Source organism: Aethalodelphis obliquidens, unplaced genomic scaffold (assembly GCF_003676395.1).
Source record: "Aethalodelphis obliquidens isolate GAN/ISIS:26980383/991018 unplaced genomic scaffold, ASM367639v1 scaffold5, whole genome shotgun sequence".
NCBI classification, from domain to species: domain Eukaryota; kingdom Metazoa; phylum Chordata; class Mammalia; order Artiodactyla; family Delphinidae; genus Aethalodelphis; species Aethalodelphis obliquidens.
In genome coordinates this window covers 218,111-235,351 of record NW_020837949.1, presented here as the reverse complement: position 1 = coordinate 235,351, position 17,241 = coordinate 218,111, and the positions used below count along the sequence as shown (strand labels likewise).

The 17,241-nt window shown below is 51.0% G+C and overlaps 1 protein-coding gene across 1 annotated transcript in view; it reads left to right on the top strand.

Moving 5' to 3' along the window:
* Positions 1-16,977, top strand: part of DYNC2I1 (dynein 2 intermediate chain 1) — a 36,887-nt gene extending 19,910 nt beyond the window's left edge. Inside the window, exons 13-25 of the mRNA XM_027101346.1 lie at positions 890-1,001; positions 1,707-1,798; positions 3,290-3,419; positions 5,038-5,210; positions 5,948-6,110; positions 8,724-8,837; positions 8,935-8,996; positions 9,374-9,425; positions 10,484-10,544; positions 13,253-13,352; positions 13,492-13,623; positions 14,451-14,674; positions 16,298-16,977. Of these exons, the coding sequence (XP_026957147.1) occupies positions 890-1,001; positions 1,707-1,798; positions 3,290-3,419; positions 5,038-5,210; positions 5,948-6,110; positions 8,724-8,837; positions 8,935-8,996; positions 9,374-9,425; positions 10,484-10,544; positions 13,253-13,352; positions 13,492-13,623; positions 14,451-14,674; positions 16,298-16,472 (1,590 nt within the window). The 3' untranslated portion in view covers positions 16,473-16,977. The remainder of the gene's footprint in view (positions 1-889; positions 1,002-1,706; positions 1,799-3,289; positions 3,420-5,037; positions 5,211-5,947; positions 6,111-8,723; positions 8,838-8,934; positions 8,997-9,373; positions 9,426-10,483; positions 10,545-13,252; positions 13,353-13,491; positions 13,624-14,450; positions 14,675-16,297) is intronic.
* The last annotated feature ends 264 nt before the right edge of the window (positions 16,978-17,241 follow it).

The window sequence follows — 17,241 nt, the reverse complement described above, 5'->3', positions numbered from 1 at the left end:
GGATCCCCCTTACCTTCCCAGGCCCCCCGTCACCTGCCTGTGGATCCTTCTTGCCAGGTCCCTTTGTCATCTACCTGTTTTTCTCCATCACCTGGCTTAGGCCACGCAGCCTCTCCTGCCATCTACCTGCCTGTTGCTCTCTGTCCTTGTCCTGCCCTCTAGGTAACTAGGTGACCCCTTCCCGATGACTTACGCTGTGTCCTCTGGCTCCAGGGTTGCTACAGTACGACCCACACAGCCCTGTCTTTCCCTGTAGTACTTCCAGTTGTTGACTGTGTGACAGTCCACCTCCCAAGGTGGTGAAGTCTTGGAGTCAGGGATCTCCTGGGACATTTTTCTTCTGTCCCCACAGTGCACCTATCAACATGCTCTTGGATATATCAGTCAGTAATCTTTCACTGGGGAGAAGATCACAGGAGGAAATTTAAGAAGCTGACTGATTAACCCTGGCTTTGCAGCTGACTCACTCTGACCTTGAGCAGACTATCTAACTTCTTTTGCTTGTTTTCCTCATCTTAAAGCTATTAGTATCAAAACTGTCTTTGCTGAAGCATGTACATTTTTGAAATAAATAAATTTGTGTCTGCTTTTGCAAAGCTGCTGTGTTCTAAGAGAATAGGGTGTTGGTGGACTAGGTCATCATCTTTTCAAGCCAGAGCTGAATTGTTTGTTGTGACTTTTTGAAAACGCTTTTGAAATTTAGGCCCCTATTTATCAAATGTTTAAGACACAACCAGTCTTTGCATGATTGTTATTCATGCCATATGCTTACTTTTGACAGACTGGAAGACTGTCGTCATTAACTTAAAAATTGGTAGTTGTTTTCAGCAATGAGAAATGGCTCTGAGGTTGAGAGCCAAGGCTAATTCAGCCCAGCTTTGTTTTTCAGGCCTACGTTCAGTCTAACGAAGATAACGTGGACAGGAATGTCCAGACTGAAGAAGTTGAGACTCAGGAAGTGTGGACCCAGCACCCAGGGGAAGGCGCGGCCGTGTCTGGGGGTAACCAGCCTCTGCTCTCGACCCTGGGAGTTGTGTTCACTCCCTTTCTTGTTCTTTCCTCCGTCTCGAGTGTGGCTATCACCACGTGGCTGTGGAAACACCAGAGCTCTTCCAGACACCACCCTTAGCACCTGCGCGGAGCTGGAGGCCTGGGCTGGGCCCTGATCAGGGTTCACAACACTTGTTCCTAAACGGAAAGGAAAGAGCCCACGCGCCAAACCAGCACTTTGCAGATGGGCTTCTAGAACACTCTCTGCTCTTAATTTGGGGTAGTCTGTTCTCATTCTTAGAGAAGTTTCATCTTTAAGTACATTTTCCGGGTATGTCATATCAAGACAGATGGAAGCCCCTGGAATATGCAGAGTTCTGCTCACCTTGGGCTCTCCTCGGTTATTTATGTGCTAAATATTGCTTTACTGGTGGTGGATTGTTCCTTCTGAGGAATTACCTCTGTTACTCCCTTTCCTCAGGGAAGCCTCATCCTAAGAAAATAACACACCTAAACGTAACACATACATGATAAACTGATGCTTTAGGTAGGATTCTGTTTACAGACTTCTGAGAAATCAGGAGGCGATCTAGAGGATGAGATGGAACCCCCTGGCTTCCCCTCCAGGGCTCCTGGTTCGCTCGTACGCCCTTTGACATGTGCGACCGTGACTGTGAGAGTCGCGCTGGCTGGTTTCATGTGCGCTGTTTTTTCAGGGAGTGAGCGGAGCGGCCCCCTTGATGCCGCCGCCGTCGTCCCGAAGGTCAACACGCCCCGCCTGTGCAGCTTCCTCCGGGCCGCTTGCCAGGTGCGCTCTGCCCTGGGCAGGGACCCCAGCAGCTTCTGTGGCTGCAGGCACTGTCTGTATGTTTGGATTTTGTACTGTAACGTTGGTTGCTTGCATTTTAAAATGAATATAGGCTAAAAAACAGACATACAAAGTCAGCAAGGTGAGCACACATCTAGGGTATTTGAAACTAGTAAACTCATGACTTTAAAAACTGGTTATGGAAATCTTCAAAGTCCATACAAAGGTCGAGGGGTGGCAGGTGGCCGCCGCGTGCTTCAGAGGTCCCAGCTTGCAGCCCTTCACCTCTTGAGCCCCGCCACCCACCCCTCAATTATGTCAAAGCAAACCACGGTCACCATCCTGGTCCTGCGTGGGTGTTTCTGTTTGAGCCCCTGGAGGAAGAGGATCAGGGTCCGTAATGTTTCTCAGTACATCAAGTGCAAGGTCGGCGTTTGTGTTTCTTCAGTTGTCTCGTATTGTTTCCACATCAGCTCAGAATTCAAGTATAAAGCACCGATAAGTATAATACACATGAACCTGACATGTAGATTCAGAATGAGCCTGTCCTCAGCCCTGTGCTGGACGCCTGGGGCTGGTCTCCGAGCTGTGTTGCGGAGTGTCTGTGCTTTACGAGATACGACCATGCTTTCATACGCTTGCACGTGACGTCAGCTGCTCTCAGTGAGAGTTCACACGCTCGGGTGCTGGTGACGTGGAGGAAAGGTGGGCTGGAGCAGGAAGCAGGGGCGGCCGGGGTCGGAGACCTTGGTCTCGCTGCTGGGCCTCCCGCCCTGTCCCGTCTGTTCTCAGTGGGCACCTCTCCCGAGTCCACCTCACCTTTCTCTTCCCCATCGTCGTTCTGAGCGTGACCCACGACCCATGAGGGCAGTGACGGCGATTTGCTGTCACACTGGGTCCTTACCGCAGCCCGGTGAGCAGGACGTGGTGCTGTAGGTGGCATTTCCATGCCCCTATTTCTTCTAGAAAAGCTGGAGGGTCCCTTTCCCCACTCCCGTTATTTTTTTTTTTTTTTTTTTTTTTTTGCGGTACGCGGGCCTCTCATTGTTGTGGCCTACTTCCGTTGTGGAGCACAGGTTCCGAATGCACGGGCTCAGCGGCCATGGCTCACGAGCCCAGCCGCTCCGCGGCATGTGGGATCTTCCCAAACCGGGATACGAACCTGTGTCCCCTGCATCGGCAGGCGGACTCTCAACCACTGCGCCACCAGGGAAGCCCCCCACTCCCGTTATTTTAGCAAAAGGTTTACTATGAAAAATAACATCCAATGTTAAATAATGGCTCTGGAGTTTATGTTAATGGAACTTTACCTGGTAGTTTCTATTATTGTGTGGAAAGGACAAAATAATTTCATTCTGTCCGTTTATACGATATCGTGGACTTAGGCAGTTATTTTAAGAAACAGGTAAGATTAGGTAGTGCTTTGTTTTATCTTGTAAGATGAGTCCATTTGAGAGTGTTGAAGAAGGACTGCTCATGTGTCTTTGGAAGGTGATTGCGGTTCTGCTTGAAGAGGACCGGGTGGCGTCGGAGCCGACCTGGACACCCCGGGCGCAGGACTGCCTCCTGCGCTTCAGCGATAGCTCCGCGCAGCTGAATACCAGCTTGCCGTTCCTTCAAAGTAAGCGGTCCTCAAAGTCAACATTGACGTTGAGGCAGTGACCCTTACTGTTACACCCTGTGTTAGCAGGGGGATTATTGAACAGGGAGCGGAGGTCCAGCTTCTGCAGACTCGAGCGCGTGTGTTACAGGAATGACGGGCACTCACGGGTAGAGGAACGGTGGGAGCGGCATGAGGGAGCGTCCAGGTGGGAGTCGTGTGGTTAACTTAGCCCAGCGTTGACTTAGATTTAAGTTGATCCATGGTTACAGAGCATAAAATCCACCAAAGTGAAGCCCGTGTCGTCACACATGGAGTGTAACCGCATGTGGTCATAAACGAAACAAACTGCGTGTGCGTGACCAAGTGTAAATTGCTTAAGTGGGTCGCCTCCTTGCTTTTAAAACAAGTGTCTGGTGAGGGCTTGGGTGGCAACCATGGTCCTGGTCTGCGTGAAGAAGGGCAAGGAGTGCAGGGGCCCCGCAGTCAGCTGTGCCGGGTGCTTCTGGGCCTGCGTGACCCGGTGCATTGGTGCTGCTTGTTCTAGAAGTTCCTCTATCCTGCCTGCTGTAGAGATCTAGATTCGTATCCCTGCCTCTGCACTGACGATTAACACAAATGGCATTGTTAATTTAAAAAACTCATGTTGTTTGAGGGTATTTTTGTTTTTAAAAGGTAAGAGTTATCCTATTAGAAAAACAATAAATCATTGCATCTATAGCATTCAAAATACAGCTGTCCACACCACCACCTCCCCCTGCAGCCCAAGAAACAGGAATTAAAGCAGTCCTTTCCTCCAGGAGCTGATGAGCGATGGCAGCTTCACAGATCCGGGGCTGGGGGCCGGGTGTGCTTGTTCCAGAGCCCTTAGTTAGAGACAGAGGATGCACGGGTGTTGTCCGGAACTTGCCCCTTAGTTCCGAGTGTGGGCAGAGTGGAGGTTTTTCTTGTGTTTTGTTTTAGTAAAGTGAGTTTTGAGGTAACGGGAGAGGAGGTTGGGACGGCAGGTGTCCTTGACCTGGGCCTGGTTCACGTTACCTGGAGCTGAGCTCCGAGGGAGTGACCCGGGACCCTCACAGAGTCCGCTCGATGCCACCATCGCCAGGAAACGCGCGGCGCTGGTGGCCCCCTCATTCTTCTCTGGGTGCCACAGATACTCAGGAGTGTCTGCAGTGTCCCAGGCCACAGTGGACAGACAGACAGAAATCCTGCCTCTGTAAGTGGACCGAACGAGGGGAACAGACAGTGTGTCTGAGGGACAGATATCAGGAGGAAGATGGGTGTCAGGCAGGGTCCCGTTGCTGGGGGAGAAGGCACTGATGGGGCAGCTGTGACGCCCCACCCAGGTCACCTGCGCTCCTGCGGGCCCGTGGGAGTAGCTGATGGACAGCGGAGTCCCAGGCCGCTTTGTGCCGAGTGTGGAGGAGGGTGGCTTCTAGCAAACGAGGCCAACTTGGACGTTTTCAAGTCGAGCTTGGCCATTTGTAAAAACCCCGATTTCAGGTGCGGGCATCTTCAAAAGACCATGTTTATTTCTTCATTAAGCTGAAATGTATCTGAATAATCTGAAGTGTGTTAGTTTAACGTGGATTCTGGCAGATCACTAAATGCAGAAACATTTTTCTTGTCTTATCCTCAGACCGGAGAGTATCCTACCTGCATGCCTCTCAGGTTCAGAGGCGGATGGTGGTGTCCGTGCACGGGCGACCTGGGAAAGCCTTCACGCCCCTGCTGGATGGCAGATACGTGCTCTGCGTGTGGGACATCTGGCAGCCGTCGGGGCCCCAGAAGGTCCTGATATGCGAGTCGAAGGTACAGCCCGGGAGAGCCGTGGTGTTACTAGCAGAGGGCAGGCACCAGGAGGGCTTCCAAGGCCACTGCTTTCTGTCCCTGCCGCCCCAGCTGTGTGCAGGGTGACGAGGTGCAGAAACTCCTAGTTGGCAGGACCAGCTGGACGGAGGGGCCAGGTTACCGCAGCCTCTCAGTCCCTGGCGTTCAGCACTGTCGTGCCTGTGACTTAATGGACACATGGGCTCTGGCGCCGCTGGGATCCCAGAAGTGTGCTTCCCGGCTTGCTCCAGTTGGTCCGGATATTGTAGAGCTTTCTTAATGTGCCTGAGATTTTCCAGGTCCTTGGCCTCGTGTGTTTCCTGCCCCTGGTTAGTGGGGCTGTGGTGTGACGACAACGCGGGTACAGTGGAAGAGTTGCCCTTTTACGCGTGTGTTTCTAGTCATGTGGTCCTTGACCTCAGAGTCGTCGATTTCCTCCAGAGCTGTGGAGAAGGATAACCTTTATGGGTATCAGTTTTGGGGGCTTGAAAACAACAACTTACTGTGATGCAGGATGAAAATGAAATGGCAGAAGAGGGATCAGCCCTTCTGGGCCACCTGATGGGGCTGGACGGAGGCACCGTGGCCACGCCCCACAGCCGCCATCCCTCCCGTCACCCGGGGAGACGACAGGCAGACGCGCCTCGGCTTCCAGGTGGAAGGTCCACGGGCACCGGTGCCTCCACGTGTCAGCTCCGGCTTTCTGTGCATCCTTCTAGGTCACGTGCTGCTGCTTTAGCCCCTTTAAAGCCTTCTTGCTGTTTGCTGGGACCGTGCACGGCTCGGTGGTCGTGTGGGATCTGAGGGAAGATGCCAGGATCCATCGTTACGTGAAGCTGAGCGGGTGCTTCTGGACGTTCAGGACCGCAACCTTTTCCACCGGTCAGTGACACTGCCCGCCAGCCCAGGGTCTTCCGGAGCAGCCGTGAGATCCCTTTGCATCGTTCATGCAGGTCATCCAGAGGACGGCTCTGACCTAAGAGCAAAAGAGACCTGTGATAAACAGGAGAAACAGCCTCCTTCCGGCAGCTGCTCGGGCAGTGGCAGTGGTGATGGGAGCGCTCCGTCCTGTTAGCTCTGGGGACTTCAGGTCCTCAGTGAGATGACGCCCGGTTTTAAATCAGTCTGAAGTGCGTTGGTGTGTGTGCTCCTGTGGCTCAGACAGCCCCACTGGAGGCTGAAGGAGAGAAGTAGTGGCCTCTCAGGGGTCAAAAGGAACCAGAACCACTGGAGCTGCCAGGACCCCTAGTCAGACTCCTGTGAATACTTCATGCCAATGCGGCTGCTGCCACAACCAACCACAACCACAATTACAATTCCAACCACAGCCAACTACAGCCATAACCACAACCACAACCACAATTACAATTCCAGCCACAGCCAATCACAACCACAACCACAACCACAAACAAGGACAAGCACGACCACCACCCCACCCTGCCCACCCCTGCGTAGGCACTTGTGTTCCGGGGTTTTCTCTCAGTGCTTGGTGGACGTGACCTGTTCAGCACCCGTCTCTGCCCACCTGCCAGTGCTCAGGGGTGGGAGGCTCGTCCACGAGCACAGTGACCTCGGGGCAGGGCCTGCACTCAGACCTGACCGTCTCTCAGCGTCCTTCTCCCTGTTCCTACCCAGGGACACCCCCACCCCCCCGCCCAACACACAGCTGGCTCTGCGTCTCCCCGTCTTCATGGTTCCCAGGGTCGGCTTTTTCTCTGTAGTTTTACCTTCTCAGAAGGCAAATGATGGGACCCTGCAGGGCCCAGACCTTCAAGCCTGGCCTCCGTCCCTTCGGGAGATGTGCCTGCAGTCACGGCTGTGCGGGGCTCAGAACGTCACCCCTCCTTCTCTGGGCAGGGTCCTCTGCTGGGCACCACGTGGGTTTTTGCGCCGGCTGGTGGGCGGGCTCCTGGTTAATTCCCGTGGCTGGCGGTCAGGACTGGAGCCTGCACCCCAGGCGCCACGGGCTGAACGTCCTCACCCGTGGGGCCGGCAGACTTCCTGCCCTTCTGGTGGGTGCGAGTGTGTCTCGAGGTTTTGTTTTGTGTTTCCCTGAGGACGTGGGATGCGGAGCGTCTCCAGGTGCTTATTTGCCGTCTGTCTTCAGTGGGGTGTGTTTAGGTCTTTCACGCATTTGTAAATTGATTTGTTGCTTCTTACTGTTGCGTTGTTCCGAGGCCTTGTATGCTCTGGACGCAGTTCTGTGTCAGGCGTGTTGGGTGTGCCTCCTCTTCGCCAAGGAGCCTGATCGCCCCTGCCTGGAGCGCCACACATATACTGCGTATCTCTATACGTTCTCTGAGTACATCTGTGTTTTATACATAAAAGGGCAAGGTTTCTTTTGTCTCCCAACAACCAATTTTTGCCGCTTTGGGGGTGAAATTGCCACTATTGAGAATGTATGAGTTTATAGGTACCTTATGGGTTTGATGCTGTTAGAAAAGATATCTTTTAAGAATGTGTGTTCTCTAACTGCTGCTGATATTACTAATTAAACTTTGAATTCACCACCGTGTTCAAAACACTAAAACTCTTAAGTTTTTAAACTTAATTACTCCATTAACATGCTGCCTTCGTTTTCTTTTGCCATCTAAACATTGTCATTAAAAGCTGCGAAGTTTCAGTAACCTCAGGTCCAGAGGACACCCCTTCCTCAGCTGGCCTCCCTCAAGTTCATTGAATCTGAAACCCTGTCACTTATTCTTCATCCTGAGACCGTTTTGTCTTTTTCTTCAGTTTCTTTCCTGAGTTCAGCCCCAACTCTCATTTTCTTTTTTGACGTTTTTTAATCCATTTTTGTTCTGGGTTTCTGATTCCAGGTGTTTTTGTTTGTTTACGTGCTTTAAATACATTTCCAAATGTATTTTTGAAGAGATGTGATGTAGTTTGGAGTGCTGGATTTTGGTCTTCTGTTTCATGCTTACTTTTTGGAGGGGAATTTTCTTGGGTTGAAATGCTTTCATTTGCATTTTCTCTCGAGTTCCTTCAGTAGCTTTGTGTGGAGTTTGTCTGTTCTTTTCTACTCCTGGACATTTTGTAGGTGGATATGCCAGGTCAGAGGAGCTCTGTTCCATTGGACCGTGAGGTGTCGTTTCTTTAAAGGTGCTGCTCTTGGTGGGGGTGGTGAGCCTGCAGCTCCCGAGTCTCCCTACTCCCTGTTCCCTGTGCTGCTCTGGCTGTGAGACCCCCGTTCCCCCGCAGCCGGGGAGGCCCCAGCTTCTGCTCTGTCTCTGCGACTCCCTCTTGCCGTGGAGAGCCCCCAACCCGCTCTGTCCATCCTTGTACCTGCCGTCGTGCAGACACAGGGCCCGCCTCTCACAGTGTGACGAGGTCTGCGGCCTCTGCTCCTCGGTGATGCTGAGAGCCATGGCACGTGTCCTTTCACTGTGGTCCGCGTGGCCTTGTGCTTTGGGAAGATGTGCCTGTCCCTGCACAATGTTAACTGTATTCCACGACTCACTACGTGCATGTGGTGCCTGTGCTTTTCATCCCCAGATGGTGTCCTGACGTCTGTAAACCACCGCAGTCCCCTCCAGGCAATAGAACCCATCGCAGGGTCTGTCTGCAAAAGACAGAGCTGTGTGCTTTCACCGTTTTCTACTCAAGAAGGTATGTGACCCTTCACTTCCATAAAATCCTGAGCTCAAGTTGTGAGATGTGGTTTCCTGGTTATGAGCCGGTGCTTCCCCGGTTCTGTCTTCACTAGAGCCAGCAGGCCTGTCCTTCCACGTCGCTTCCTTGGACGAGAGTGGGGTTCTCAACGTGTGGGTGAGTCGGACGTGCGAGCGCTCACCCCAGGGTTTGCGTGGTGGTCGGTGCTCTGTGGTCGGGGTGGCAGGGGGAGATGTGTGCGGAGCAGGGGCGACCATGCAGTCAGCTACGGCAGGGAAACCAGGACGAGATGGGCTTGCTGGGAATGCCTGTGGGAGTGAAAGGGGAGCAGTGTCAGGGCCGGAGGATGCACAGGGCATTGACCGGTCACAGAGTGTAGAGGAACAGGTCGAAGAAGGGAATTTATAACTTTTAAACGCTAGTCTTTTTTCTGGAGCAATTAAATTTTTAGTGCCTTAATCAGAGCTCGCTTTGCTTAGACTGTTTCACGATTATTACACGTGCTGATACTCATCTTCAGTGTTCTATTTCAGGTGGTGGTTGAATTAGCAAAAGCAGATACTGCAGGTGCAGTAAGTGACTTAGGTAACTATTAAATAAAAACAGTTTAATCAACGGTTGCTAAAATCAATAAAGATTAAAGATACCGATAACCGCTTTGAAGAATCAGTGATTAGCTGCATGGAAAATGAAGATTAAGTTGTGTATTTTATAACCTGTCGGCTGTTGACCAGGCCCCTGATGCCCTTGTCACGGGAGGCCCGTGTGTGTCATCTGCTCTGTGCTCCCTGAGGGCGTCCCTGAGACTCGGTGTCTAAGGCCTGGGTGTGTGTGACCCCCAAGACCTCTGAGACTGGAGCCACCGGGGGTGGGGGGGCTCTGCGGCCGGCAGTTTGCTGTCCCGATGCCCTGGGCTGGGGCACCGAGGGGCCGCCCGCCTGCACTTCCTCAGCAGCTCCAGCCGCTTATTTAATGACCGGCCCCTTCACCTTGTTTGGGCCGGGGGCACCCCCGTAGAGCCAGCCAGAAAATAGGAGCAGAGTCACTCTGACTTCTTGAAATGAGGAGGGGCCGGTGCTGTGGACCCCCCTCTCCTGGAGAAAGGATGCGGTGGAAACCGTCCTGAGGGGCCTCTCTCCTCAGCCTCGTCTTCGTGCAGCGTCCGCTCTGCTCCCTGTGAGCAGGGGCTGCCGTGGGTGTGGGACACCAGGCGGGGCGGACGGGGCTAGAGGGGCCGGAGGGGGCCTCCGCACCTGCATGGCGAGCTGAAACCAGCGCGGGAGGATGTTTACAGGACAGGGTTTCTGTGGGGAATTGGCAGTTTGTTAAATATTGATTTTTTTTCTTTTCTTGCTTAAGTGTACTTCCCTTTTTAAATCAAATCTCAAAATGTAAAGGCTTTTTGATATTGATTCCACCAACGCTCTTCCCCTAAGGCCCTGAAATGCAAATTCTTAATTCATATCCTAAGGCAATTGCAGGAACCTCCCCTGCGTGAGGGACAGAACACTCTTCATCAATCTGCATTTTTATATTATTTCCTAACACAGATATTGAAGCAATGAAAAATAATCCCAGGCAAATGTAATTGGATTTTGGTTAACTTGTCTTACGAGGTGCATTTATTTCTGGTTTCTCTGTAGGTTTACTACCTGGAGGGAGGATAAAGTTGGTGCACAGTGCCGCGATTCAGCTGAGCGACAGGTAGGTCTGTGCCGCATCCCTGCTCACAAAGCCCTGTTTCCCACAGGAGGAAATAGTGTTAGGTAGTAAGGCATGGCCAGGCTGGCACTGAAGAACCCTAACTTCCCCCACTGTATTTTTGCTAAATAGTTTATTTGCTACTTAGTTTATTATTAATGAATCAAAGTAATAAATGCAATTGCCAGGTATAGAGCTAACATTTTTCTTTGATTAAAATGTTTTCTATCTCATGAATTGGTGCGATTTGACTCTTTTTCATCCAGTTTTGATACAAGCCTGAAGTTAAATAGGCAAGTCTCAGGAACTGGAAGCACTGGCACGAAAGCTTTATTCCGAAATTCGGTTTCTGCTTTTACTCAAATAACTTAATATGATGTCAAAATCTTAGATGTGTGAATATTGTTTGTGGTATTTATATATTTCATGCTAATTTATTTCCCGAAGATGTCTTTTCTCATCTTTTCACCGCAGTCAGGGCCTAGCTATCAGCCTGTGATTTACCCTGGAAAACGCTTTGATATTAGCCTGACTTTTCCTCATCAGACAGAACACCTCTGGGTTGTATCAGTGAATTCATACATGCTTCATGATTGTAAATCACCTGCCGTTGATTTCAGTGTAATTATGACAAGGAGTGAGTTACCTGAAAAAACCCATCTAATACACTGCAGACCCCACCACGGGTGGCCCCCTGACGGCCCACTGAATTTCTGTGAGACCATTCTCATCTCCATTATGGCCGCATCACTTCATACCATGCATTGCATTTATCTTTTAACTCTAAGTTTCTCCTGTACTTAACCATACGCTCTTTAAAGGAAAGTGTCACCGTAGCTGATGTTGGGTTTTCCCCGCTAAATGCGTGGCACTGCCTCCCCCAGGTCCGGGTGTAACAAACATCTGTCCAGACCGTGTCCGCACACTTGCCGAGTGGCGTGTGTTCTACCGGCTGCCTCGTGGTGCCTCTTCCCTCAGGGAGGGCCCTTAAGTGCAGACAAGTGTCCAGTAGCCACTGCAGCCTTGGGGTCGGTGTCCGGCAGGGGTGGCGGCGAGGGGGCTGGGCTGAGAGGCAGGCCCCCCGGCAGCTGCCTGGCCCAGGGGCTCAGCAGGAGCTGCTCTCCAGAGCCCCCCTGCCAGGCCTGAGCCTCCCTCCCTCGGCCCCGAACACGGGCATTCCGGGGAGGAGGGGGACCTTGGGTGAAGTGCCCCTGGCCCCTGGGGCAGCAAGGCCTCCCCTGAGAGTGGCCTGGTGGCACGTCTCCTCATCCCCGTGGCTCAGCACACGCGTGAGGTGCTGGGGGGAGCCATGCTGAGTGGGGGCTCGGAGGAGGGACGGCCATGGGACGGGGGCTGAGATGAGAGTCAGGGAGCCTGCCCCGGGCAGAGGGAGCCCAGAGGCATGAAGACGCCGACGGTTTCAGACCTGCCAGTAGGTTTGCTGTCTGGAGAAGGGTAGAGTCGGTGGCCTGACCCTCAGGAGGGTCCGCTGCGCCGAGGGTTCAGACAGTTCTCTCGAGGGTGACGGGGACTCTTCTCGGAACTCTACATAAGGAGGGGTGTGTCTTGTTTGCAGTTTAGAACCATGAACTTGGCAGCAGTGTAAGCTTGGAACAGAGGAGGGGACTCGGGGAGAGCTTCAGGAGCTGCTGTGGGGGTGGTTGGAGATCCGAGATGAGAGCCTGAACCAGGCGGCACTCGTGGGGACGGAGGGCTGGGCTCAGTCAAGGGTGGGATTGAGCACACCTGGTGGCCGGCTGGCTCCAGGAACCGGGGAGAGCTTGCCTCTCGCCCAGGTGTCCAGCTCAGCTGAGGGGCACCGTGCAGCTGAGGACCAGGGGGGAGGAGGGGGCCTGGGGGTGGGAAGGGCGGGACGGGCGGGACCTGGTCGGCCCAGCGTGGAGGTGACCAGGGCAGCGGGCCCCGAGGCGGGGATCTCGGCTGGAGGTAAGAAGAGAGGGGAGAGACTGAGGGGCCAGATCCCCGACCCGGGACTGGGGCAGCGTGGCAGGAGCAGCCCTGGGCCCTGGTTGTTACAGTACAAACGCTGTGCAAGGTAGAAAACCAACAGCACACTAAATACAGTCTTTTAAAAAAGGGGGAAAGTGCCAGAATAAGGGTGGAGCTTCAAGTCAGCCTGCAGGCTTTTGGGCGGTGGTGGGGCTGGGAGCTGGCTCCCGTGGGGACCAGGGATGTGTCAGGCCTGCTGGGCAGCGAGCTGCAGCTGACCGCTGCCTGGGACCCTGGGACGCACTGCCTCTCCAGCGGGAGAATCCCAGAAGCCGAGTCGGGGTGCGGTCAGGGGTCCGCAGCTGAGGAGCGAGTGTGGGGCAGACTAGTGCCTGGGGGCTGTCAGCACTGGGACAGCTGCCTGTGGGGGGCATGTCCATGGCCAGGCTCATGGGGAGGGTCACGACGCTGCCATGTGAGGGACACCCACCAGGGTATGTCTCTCATTGTGCGGTCAGAAAGACATTTCTAGAAATGGAACTGGTGTCTCTGAAATTTAAGTCTGCGAATGAAAGAGTGGCTTAGACAGTAGAAGAAAGAGCAAGAGGACGGGCTGAAGGAACTGTGCAGAGCATATGGTAACCGAAGGGAAAAGGAACTAGAAGCGCGTCCAGTGGCAGATGGCAGGTGACGGTGTTAAGTGTCACCTCCGCCCTGACAGTTTCAAGACCGCCCATCTGTTCATCTTTGCTGTTTTCCAGCCTTTCCCATAAAGGTTATGAGTTTTGGGGCTCCACACAGACACTGAGCGTTAAATTTCTGCCTTCAGACTCTAATCGCTTTGTCGTTGGCACAGACACGGTGAGTAACGGTCTAGATTTCATTCCGTAAGTATTTTTGTTGGAAATAAACTTACTGTTTGCTTTAATCAGAATGTTGATTAAATTGTTTCAAGAATACGAGCTTTACCCGCCTGGTTCCCCCCTTACTCTCCCTTCAGGGCCTCATCAGCCATGGCACCAGACAAGACATGAGAGTGTCTCCCAGGTTGTTCAGGCCCCAGCAGCAGGGCATGAGGCCAGTGAAGGTGAACGTGATTGACTTTTCACCGTTTGGAGAACCGATATTCCTGGTAAGAACGCCTGTTTTTTAAGCACCGATTCTTTCGCAGCGTCTGCTGGGATCCACAGCGCTCGGGTCTGGTCCCCTGAAGTCCCAAGACCTGGGCAGTCAGAAGTGCTTGTGTACAGGACACGACATTGAGATCTCCTCTGGTCTCCATCTACTCACCACCCACCCGGCGTCGCACGCACACCCTAGTCCCCGGCTGGCCCAGGGTCCCCTCCACCCTCCCGGCAGTGGGCACCTGGCCTTGTTATGCATAAATCGGTTCATTTACTTTAGGAGCTTTCGTGATTGCTGTATCTTGCCTCTGCTTTTTTTGAAAGATTAAATATGTGAAGAATTAAATATATTGAGTAAAAAGGAATTGTTTCCTTTTCCTAGGCTAAAAATTTAGTCTTTAACTAGGCCAGCTGAGTTTTGTTTTATGGAAATTTCAATCCAAAAGGAATGTAAAGCCATATTATATGTGCAAACGTACGTGATTTTTTAAAAAAAGATGTCCGTCTTGCCAATCTTAATGTCCTATGCTTCAATCAGCAATATTCAGCTTTGATAAAAATAAACACCTATTTATATGTTCACTGAACTCGCCGATTATTAGCCCTTTTGGGGAGGGGCAGGGGGTACAAAGTGTATCAGAATCTCCAAACGCTCACCTTCGTGATTTGTGAGGACAAGATTTAATGTTACGATTTTATGTTTGGAAAACAAAATATAAACCAAATATTTTTGCTGTACAACAAAAAAAGCTGATGTCCTGAAAATTTTCCTTGGCTACTGAGCTTGAGTAAAAAAGAGAAAAGAACTGTGATAAGGTTTCCCCGCCTCCCCCAGGCCGGCTGTTCTGACGGGAGCATCAGGCTGCACCAGCTGACGGCCGAGCACGCGCTCCTGCAGTGGGACGAGAGCACCCACGGCCGCGCCGTCATTGGCCTGCAGTGGTCCTCGACGAGACCGGCTGTGTTCCTGGTCCAGGACGACACATCTTGTGTGTATATTTGGGACCTCCTAGAGAGCGATTTGGGTCCTGTCGCCAAACAGCCCGTCTATCCAGACAGGTAAGTCTGGTGAAACTCAGGATGAGCCCTCCTAGGTGCTTTTTTGCAGAAGCATCACTGATGGTCTTTCTTACTTGATTTATGTGTAAGGCCAGCACACTTTAAAGTATGGTTATTTATATTTAAATATTAGTTTTATATTTATATATTTGAGTAAGATCTTAAAAAACCACTTTAAAGTGTTTGTTTCATATTTAGTCCAAAATAGTCTAAGGATCAAAGAATTATATTATCTATCGTTTATTTATTTATTTATATTGAGGTATAATTGATGTAAAACATATTGGTTTCAGGTGCACAACATAATGATATGAAGTTTGTATATATTGTCTTATGATACGTTTGTCACCTTACATAGTTCCAGAAGTTTTATCTTGTGATGAGAACTTTTAATATTTACTCTCATCAACTTTCAAATATGCAATACAGTGTTATTAACCATAGTTGCCATGTGTACACTGCGCCCCATGGCTTGTTCATTTTGTAACTGGAAGCTTGTACCCCTTTGCCCGTTTGGTCCATGCCCCACCCCCTTCCTTTGGCAACCACCAGGCTGTTCTCCGTGAGCCTGTTTTGTGTGTCTATGTGTGCAGGGTGGAGGTGGGGTTTCACACAGAAGTGAGATCACACGGTGTTTGTCCTTCTCTGTCTAACTTATTTCACTTAGCATAATGCCCTCAAGGTCCATCCATGTTGTCACAAATGGATTTCCTTTTTTATGGCTGAAAAATATTCCACATGTATATGGAGATATATATATATATATATATATATATACACACACACACGTATATATATATACATATATATATACACAAAACATATTCTTTATCCATTCATCCCTTGATGGACACTTAGGTTGTTTCTATGTCTTGGCTCTTGTGAATAATGCTGCACTGGACATGGGAGTGCAGATATCTCTTCGAGATAGTGGCTTCATTTTCTTTGGATAAATACCCAGGAGTGGAATTGCTGGATTGTATGTTGGCTCTATTTTTAATTCTTGAGGAACCTCCACACTGTTCTCCACTGTGTCTGCACCAATTCACATTCCCACCAGCAGTGCAGGAGGGCTCCCTTTTCTCCACACCCTCTCCAGCATTTGTTATTTCTTATCTTTTTGATGATGACCATTCTGACAGGTGTGAGGTGATAGCTCATTGTGGTTTTGATTTGCATTTCCCTGGTGATTAATGATGTTGAGCATCTTTTCACTCGTCTGTTGGCCATCTGTGTGTCTTCTTTGGAAAAATTTCTATTTAGATCTTCTGCCCATTTTGTAATTGGATTGCTTGGTTTTTGGCTATTGAGTTGTATGAGATCTTTATGTTTTGGTTATTAACCCCCTAACAGATGTATGATTGGCAAATACTTCCTTCCATTCTGTGGGTTGCCCTTTCATTTTGTTTCTGGTTTCTTTTGCTGTGCAGAAGCTGCTTCGTAGTCCCACCTGTTCGCTTCTGTTGCCTTTGCTTTTGGAGCCAGATCCAAAGTCATCCCCAGGCTGATGCCAAGGAGCTCCTCCCCCCTGTGTTTCCAGCGTTTCTCCTCTTCCTGCTCCCCCCTGGGAAGATGGGTAATCCGGAGACTCGGGATCACGCGGCGTGTGCTTCTCGATTTCAGGCTGGTGGCCATGACTGTCGTGGGTGAAGCAGAGAAGACCCGCAGTGGCTTCCTGGCCCTGGTGCTGGCCAGAGCCTCAGGCGATGTGGACGTCCAGTACTTGCGGCGGGAGTGGGTGGCCCCGGTGGGCGACGAGCTGCAGAGGCTGCGGCTGCTGCTGCGGGAAGCCCTGTAGGTCGTGGGACGCCGCGAGGAAGCCGTGTGGTGACCCCGATGTTACAGCTGATGGGTGTACATTCGTGTAGATAGAAGGCATGTGTCTGTCCAGAGTTCATTTTTCAAGAATGTCACTTCAATATGCCATAAATAAATTACTATTTTTGAATGGAAACAGCAGACATTTTAGTGTATACTGAACTTCAAAGGCAACAGAGAGCCAGGTAGGATGCTCTTTTCCAAGAATATTTCTACTGATTTTCAGAGCAGCTTTAAAATATTGTAACATTTATTACTAGATTTTTAAACAATCCAAATAAAAATGTATTTAATGAGCAGTTTTCTTAGTCATACGTAAAATGACACATTCACAGGTTTAAATTAAAGGACTGACTCTGCTGAAATGACCTCCCACCTGTGTTTCTTTAATACTTTGTTGGACTTCTGCTGGTAATGTTGGGATGTCTGTTCAGACACATTTGTACTATGCTTTATTATTAAAAATTAGTTTTGTCTAAAGATGATGCAAATATATAAATTCTCTTAATTGTACAGTTATAGGGATTTAAGGGCAGGAGAATTCTGGGGTGACGGCCTTTGCCTACACCCAGTGTCACTGACACAGTGACAGGTGAGCATTCAGTGCCGGGGGCAGGTTTGTTCTCTCTGGGCCACATGTGGCTGCTGCTTTGCCAGCGATGGGACGGTTTCACCCCAGAACTGGGACCAGGCAGAGAACAGTCAGGCTCCTAGGGCCTGGGGCACCCTCAGCAGGCCAGCACCCAGTG